Genomic DNA, 7,979 nt, shown 5'->3' with positions numbered 1-7,979 from the left:
TAAAAGGAAAATTTAGGTTGGAGCTTCCTTCCAGCTTTTTGTGGTCCCCTATAAAGTGCTTAATATGCTTGCATGATTATCAACTTGACCATAAATGTGCTGGAAAACTGAATGGGCTTTTACCATGAAATAACAAGTTAGTGGAACTTGAAAGTATTTGGCCTCTGGCGCCAAACCTTTGAATCAAACCCTCCAGTTCTGCCACGGCCATGGTCTCAAGCCCTTTGAAATGAAGCTTGTCAAAACCTCGACTTCTGCCATGGCCATGGTCTTCCAGCAAATGTTGATTATTGATTAGAACAAGCTTTGATCCGTCCCCAGTCTAACAAAATTCACAGACAGAAGCTTATGTTTACTCATCCATCAAGCATCCATACATGCAATTTGAGAAGCATGCTTCTGAAGTTAATTATTTGCAACTTCGAAGCATGAAGAGGCTTCTAATTTCAAGCCTACATGCACCAAGCATAGCCACAAGGAATGGCCATTTTTAGGTCCCCATGGTACAAGTTCTTTGCCTTAAAAGAGGTATGAACAACAACAAAATGCATCTTACTTTGGGATGCCTACTGTGAAATTTTTGTATTTACATAGTAGAGGCCCTCCCTGTATATTTGTTCCTCCTTAAGCTGATTACCCTTGGTCAAGGAGTTGTGTGGGTGCATAGAGATATGTGCTTAAATCCCGATGGCATTCCCAGACCTTAGCAAAAGAAAAGGAGCAAGAATGGGTGCCCCTCACAACTCTATGGAGAAAAGACAAGAATATGGTCTGTTTTAGCACAAAGTCCTCACAGCTGCAGCGTCCTCCTTTCTCACGGTTTGCAGTCGTTGTAATTGTCTCTCTGCCTGGTTTCGGCTAGCTAGACTTTCTCGAGCAGAGATGCTTCCTCCGAACAGCGTTCTTACCCTTGGTGTGCAGTCAAATGAGAGAGTCCCAGACCTAGGCGTCCATGATGATCTGGATGACATGGGCGACATTAGCAGAGACCTTGGAGAGCAAAATTGTCCCGCCCTGCCTGCCTGTGTATATGATGCGGACATTGGTCGTCGAGCGCTTCGTGTCACAAATGGTGTTGCTGGGCTTTTTGAATCTTTACTTCTGCTAGGTGCAATTGGCGGTGTTGAGACATTCTCACTTCTGGCAGTCATTCTCACTTCAACCTCCAGAATAGAACAGAAATTTGGAAGACTCTGACACCTCCACAGCCTTCTTTTCTTGGCTGGGAGCCTTGCCGTTTGCGGTGCTTGCCTGGACCAATCATATCCAGTCATGTAAGAGCCAAGGCCTACCACATTCCCGTCTCCTGTGAATAAGGTGTCCCCAACATTTTTCTCCCATGCTTTGTCAACATCAGCGAGTGGCTTGATTGGATTCTTTGGCAGTTCTCTGAAATCATCCTTGTAATCTTGCGGGAGTGAAAAATATGATCTTGGAATCCCTTGAGCTTGCAAAAGCCTTTCTTCGGGCCAGAACGGAAGTCCCAACTGAAGGGGAAACTTACAGCTTTTTGAAGGCAGTTCTTTCTTCATCGATACACCATCAGAATTTCTTGAATCCCATAACATTAAGCTATCTTCTTCCTTTGCCACTATACTACTTTGCACATCAGGGTTTGAGAGGGTAGTTTTATCAGAAACAAAATTGACAGATTTCACATTCTTTATTTTTGTGTGGTCTACATCGGTGGGCCCACTTTCTCTTTTGTGCTTGTGCCTTGCATTTCTTCCAGGCTTGATTACTGCATCAGGCCATGACCTGTCTATCCACTGATTCAAGCAAAGGGCTACCACACGCGAATCTAACTTTGCAGGATTGAAATGTTTTTTCGGCTCCTTTGAAGATGCAGCAAAAAGTAGCTTTCGGTAGTCAACATAACCTACAGAAATGTAAGCGCTCTCTCTCTCTCTCTCTCAAAAATCTTCTTATTCAAATAAACGCCTCAAGGCCACAACAGTCTCAAGATAAACATACAAAGCTTGATTTAGTTCTAACGCCCTAGACCAAAGAGTGGCACCCAAATCCACCAAGAAGTAGCTTAGTAGGCGGAAGGGTACTTTAAGTCTCAAAAAAGGAACTGCCCCTTCGCCAAAACGCACTTACACTCTTTGGTCTAGGGCGTTAGAAGTAAAGCAAACACTCCTCAAACATACAAAGCTGTGATCCATAAAGTGTCTCTTCTAACATACTATTCTCTAATCCAAGAGGGGAGATATTCTCCTCATGCTGTGTCGTAAGCTCATATTCTCTCTCTCTCCCCCCGGCCGCTGCCTGCCCTGCTCTCCCTGCGTGCTTGTTTGCCTGCGCTGCCTGCACCCTCCCCTCTCTCTCCTGCGCGCTGCCTGCCCTGCTCTCCCTGCACGCTGCCTGCGCTGCTCTCCCTGCGCGCTGGTTTTCGCGTGTCCTGCGTGCTGTCCACCGGCTGCTGGGGTTGACCCTGCACAGCCAAAAAACCCTAACCTACTATCCCTAATGGTGTGCATCGACGACAAACTAGAGGCCACCAAGGATGGGTCGAGTAATCGAGAAGAATAAAAAAAAAAGAGACGAGAGCGGAAACCCAAATAGATGAGGCGCTCATCATACACACAACCATCGAGAAAAAGAAGATGCGACAAGCTTGCCGCTTCAATATACGAGTGACAGGCATCAAAGAAGAGGAAGGGTCTACACCCGAGAGTGATGGGAAAGCCTTATGTATGAAGCTCGGGTACAAGGAAGACGAGGAGCTACCCTTCTCCAAAGCTTGGAGAGCCGGCAAGGATCTACAGAAAAGAGCCCTCATCCTCCAATTCCCCTCTGAGGAATCCCAAACTTCATTCATCTGAAACAGGGCCATCTTGAGAGGGCTAGAAGGCCCACCTATCTACCTTGACGACGACCTCACAAAGATGCAACAAGACCACCACCGTGCATGCATGCCTAGAGTAAAAAGAGCTCGCAAGGAAGGGAAGAAGGCCGTATACTGAGATGGTAGGGTCATCATTGATGGCAAGACCATCGCATAGGGACTCGCCGCCTATGAGACACATGAGGAGATCCACATTGCGGTTTGGAACTGCAATGGGGATCTATAGACACACCCAGAGAGACTTGAGGAGGTGATGAGAGGACGGGACCTCATTCTCCTAATAGAGACACATGAGAGCCAAGAACGGAGTTTACCAAGGATACACGGCTTTTAGTGGGAGTCCTCACATCGAGGGAGCACACTACACGAGGGTTAGGCGGGGTGGCTATACTCTTTAGACAGGGACTCCAGAGTAGGATACGGATAGTAGCACAAGACCCGTAGGCTCGCTACCTTTGGATTCGCTTCGAACTATCACGGGAGAAGATAATTTAAATTGCCCTCTGCTACTTCCCCCCCCCCCCAGGCTCTAGATTTGCTACTACAAAGATGGAGAGGCAGGGGGAGGACAAACCATCCCGATACGCATGCCTATTAGATGAGATCATGGAGTACTCTACATCGGGTGAAGTTTTCCTTATGGGAGACTTCAATGCCAGGACATTGCAACCAGTGCGAGACATACAACATAGAGGACCTGGTGGCATTGCACGCCACACGGAGGAGACTACCATGAGAGATTCAACAGACACTGCCCGCATCACAAAGTATGAACACCATTTCCTCAGATTAAGGGATGGCCCAGTGGCCCATTTCAAGAGGGCTGACATGCATACCACATGGATTACAGCCGGGGGGGGGAGTATCGTGGATTACATCATGGGATCCAGAGAGGCCACCCACCTACTTAGCTCTTTTATCATCCCGCCTATACCCATTAGGGCCGATCACACCTATCTTGTACTCTCCGTCATAGGAAACAACACACCCTCCACACCCACGACATGCCCCCCACACACCACGATTCACTTCACTCATGAGCTAGCCCCCCTATACTCGACACAGGTCGAGAAAGGACTCCTTTTACTCCACCCCTCTACACCACTACCCGTGCTCACCTCCCACATCACATCCATCCTTCAAACATCGGCCATTATCTCTTTCCCATATACCACCCACATGGCAACCCCCCCCCCCCCCCCCCCCCCCCCCCTCCCCACCCCATCAGGGACCATGCCATAGAACAGTTGGTATGATGATGAGTGCAGAGACCTTTCCCGCCAATTGCGTGCGCAGCGGACCCTCGAGGCGATCACTGACCGAGAGGCCACGTGACAGATAAAGATACTCACACGTCGAAAGCAGCGAGCTTTTGAGGAGGCTCAGGAGCTAGAGCTATACCGCCTATTCATGAGCATGGACAATGCCACAACAGGCGCAGCCTTTGAGAGCCACGACCGCCTACCCCTATTGAGGACCCACACGTATGGCACGATTATGCAGAGGAACTCTATGAAGTGCCAAACCAGCCTCTGATTCCACGACCACCCGGGCCCCGACCCATGAGCTCCTTTTTCTTCACCATGGAGATGGTCAAGAAGGCCATCCAACGTCTACAACACCGTCTATACAAGATTACAGAGCGAGCATCTCATCTACGCAGGCACCGCTATAGCCCCGTTGATTGCACATGTATTCAACAGGGGCTATAGGAAAGGCCTTCCCAAAGGAGTGGACCCGACACACCATCCTGCCAATCCATAAATTTTGGGACACCTTGGACTCAGGGAATTACATGACTATCATGATTGGCCATACAATGGCCAAATTATATGGGGCAATTCTTGAGGCCGAGCTTAGTTCATACAGGGAGACTGAGGGCCTACGGGCTCGTGGCCAAGTAGGGTTCATGTGGACCTTCGCCAGCATCAACCACATCTTTGTTTTGCGCTGCCTCATTGACAGGGCAAAGGTGCAGAAGAAGAAGTTTTACTGCTGCTTTCTTGATTTCCGCAAAGCGTTTGACACAGTCCCACAGGAGAGGCTCTTTCGACGGCTTCAGAGTTTGGGGATACCCTCAAAGATGATATGGACCATCTATGCTCTCTATGACAGAGTGATTGGGAGAGTTCGTTGCCCAGGCGGTTTGTTAGAGTCTATTGCTAGCACTATTGGTCTTAAGCAAGGATGCCCCCTCTCGCCGACCCTCTTCGGATTCTACATTGACGAGATCTCCGAGTACATTTTACGGGTGGGATGGGCAAGAGTTGACCTAGCAAGTACTCCAGTCCACATTATGCTATATGCTATTGACATTGTATAGATCTCAGAGTCACTAGAGGGCCTACAGAGCCATTTGAGAGCCTTGGATGATTTTTGTACAGACAGAGGATTGACAGTGAACCTTGGGAAGACCAAGGTATGATCTTCCACACCTCCCGATCAGTCCGACAAAGAGCCACTTTTACAACAGTAGGCAGACCAATAGAGGTGGTCACCTCCTATGTCTACTTGGGAGTCACATTCGCTCGCAAACAGGGACCCTTCTCCATGGCACAGGCTGCCACTGACGGACTCACCCGAGGATACGCAACACTGGCCATGCTAGAGCGGAGATTCCATCAGGCACACTTTCAGGAGCCCCACACGAAGGGCTGGCTATTTGACACATTAGTCACTCCAACCATGATGTATGTAGCAGCAATGTGGGCACCCAGATTGATAGATAGCCAATGGGCACAGATAGATAGATCACAGATCTATATGATTTCTCACCTGTTTTGAGGCAAGCACACAATGCCACAAGACATCATCAGGGCAGACCTAGCCACACCCCCCCCGGTAGTGGAGGCACTCTTCCAGACGGTTTGCTTAATCCAGAGAGTGAGAAAGCTCCGATCAACAGACTTATGCGGCGAGCATTTGAGTCAGCTTTATAGATAGCAAAGTATGGGTACAACAAAGCATAGTACACACATCTTAGAGCATGGTTCAAAGCACATGGCCTTGAGTGCCTCGACCTTTCCAATACGGCCTTGAGTGTTAGTTAGAGTTTGCGACCTTTCCAGTACGACCCCGACTCTCCCCAGCTTCATCTCTCACGTAGCTATGTGGACACCTACATCCACAGAGCTCACGGGTGGCGAATTGTCAGATCAGAGTGTCATCACACAAACTAGAGATCGAGGTGGGGCGAGCTCATGACATTCTCAAGGAGGAGAGAGTATGCCGAGTATGTACAGAAGAAGTGGAGAGTGAGGAGCATTTTGTTTGCACATGCAAAGCTTATGCTAATATTAGACTCCGATACAAGCCACTATTCAGAGGGCAGCCTGCCCTCCGAGAGATCATGCACTCTCAAAAATAGAGACAGCTAGGGTGCTACTCGCTAGAGATACAGACGCACAGGGATATACGCAGCCACCTACAAAGACCAAGGTGGGGAGAGAGTCGGTCACAGCTTATAGATTTCTTCTAGACAGCTACACCCCCCACTCCCAGACCCACCGAGGGGCGTGACCCTTTAGCAAGCTGAGACGAGCCGGGCTAGACGATGCCCACGTGCTACCGGATGTCAGGACCTATGACTCCACCGTAGACAGATCGAGGATATCTGGACCCGAGTACATCTAGCTACTGAGGAGAGATGAGCCCACATGATGGCTCACCCAGCTGCATTCATTAGGGTAGCCCTTGCTCCCGATCCTCCAAAGTGTTAGTGCGCATACACGGATGAGTGCGTGCACGGTGCGGTGCGATGCGTGTGCGGAGAGTGAAGGAGAGAGAGAGGACACTGTGTGTGGATAGAGCAAGACTCTAGTATGAGCTGCCCCTTATTCTTTGTATATGTACACAAGAATAAGGTATCAGTGGACGTGCGTCCATAGCCTTGGAGGCCGGGCAAGGCACAGATGCCTATACCTCAACAATCTCCCACTGTGCGTGCGTGCGGGGAAGGGGAGAAGCACGAGACTGTGTGGGTGGAGCAACCTCTGGAACTATAAGTCGTAGTCAAGAGACGTATGAGCCATTCTAATTCCTCAAAATTTTTCTCATGTGCTAGTGTATTTACAAAATCCCATTCACACGCAAACACCGGGTAGACTATGTGAAACACTTGCGAAAAGTAAAGAGGGTACCTCTCACCCAAGGTAGTAGTGGATGATTCTAGCGTACTAGCCATATCTGCATACATAGATAGATTTTGGTTAGTATGCAAATATAAGGGTCATGTCAAAAGGTCGTGTCCTTGTACATAATGTGTTATTCTGATTTTTGGGTCATATACTAGAATTTGTAGGTTTCAAGCTTTTTGTTTGGTGGCTCTTTCTCTTTTACTTTTTTATTTTTGTTTCTCGAGTATAGGGCTATATATATATATTCCCTAAGATTGGGAGATTGAGAGGTTAGGGAGGAAGGTTAAGAGGGGAGCAAGTGAGTGATAGATGTCAGCAAACACTCTTCCCTTCGTTGGATAGATCATACCTTTTGGAACGATGTCGTCACCTTTTGAAACCAATTGTTCCATGTTGTAATGGGTGAAGACTTTGACCAATAGTTTTTCACCACCCTAGGCGTTTCATCTAGTTACAAGGGTGGTAAGGTACTCTCCCATGATTTTACTTGAAACTTTGTTTTAGGTGATGAATTTACAATAGGAGGTGCTATTCTTTCCTTGTTTTTTTGTATATTTTTGGTGGTAGGTGGAAGTTGTGAAGAAGTTTGCGTTTTTGTAGAACTACATAAAGAGCAAGAAGCTTCATTTGTTTTTTCTACTTGCTTGGGTACCCAAACTAGCTCCGGATCAGGTGTATAGTATTCTGTGATCTTTCCCTTCCCACGATCTTCAATCGGCTTTATCGTTACAGGATTTGACTCACATGGGTGTATAGGTGACATGTAAGAACACAATTTACATTTAGGCACCCAGATTTGATAATTCCCTTCATAGTAGCCTTGGGCTTCCAATAGTCGTTTAGGAATCCAACACAACGTTTTCTTACATTTCTTGGAGCGAGTGGGGCGTCTCCTACAAGGCTTCTGTTTTTTAGCGTTAGAAATGGTCGCTAAAGAAGCTTTAGGGACCAATTTGTATGTTTTTTTTGTTATATTACGAAGAGTCTTGTGT

At 47.8% G+C, this 7,979-nt stretch overlaps 1 protein-coding gene across 1 annotated transcript in view; it reads right to left on the bottom strand.

Annotated features, from left to right (window-relative positions):
• Positions 1-337: 337 nt before the first annotated feature.
• LOC147455563 (uncharacterized) overlaps positions 338-7,979 on the bottom strand; it is a gene marked incomplete at its 5' end in the record, with an annotated part of 145,776 nt that continues 138,134 nt past the window's right edge. The window contains one exon of the mRNA XM_086514319.1: positions 338-1,879. Within this exon, the coding sequence (XP_086370445.1) occupies positions 777-1,879 (1,103 nt within the window). The remainder of the gene's footprint in view (positions 1,880-7,979) is intronic.

This window comes from Adiantum capillus-veneris, chromosome 6 (genome assembly GCF_014529385.1).
Source record: "Adiantum capillus-veneris isolate H3 chromosome 6, ASM1452938v2, whole genome shotgun sequence".
NCBI lineage: Eukaryota > Viridiplantae > Streptophyta > Polypodiopsida > Polypodiales > Pteridaceae > Adiantum > Adiantum capillus-veneris.
This window is presented reverse-complemented; position numbering and strand designations above follow the sequence as displayed.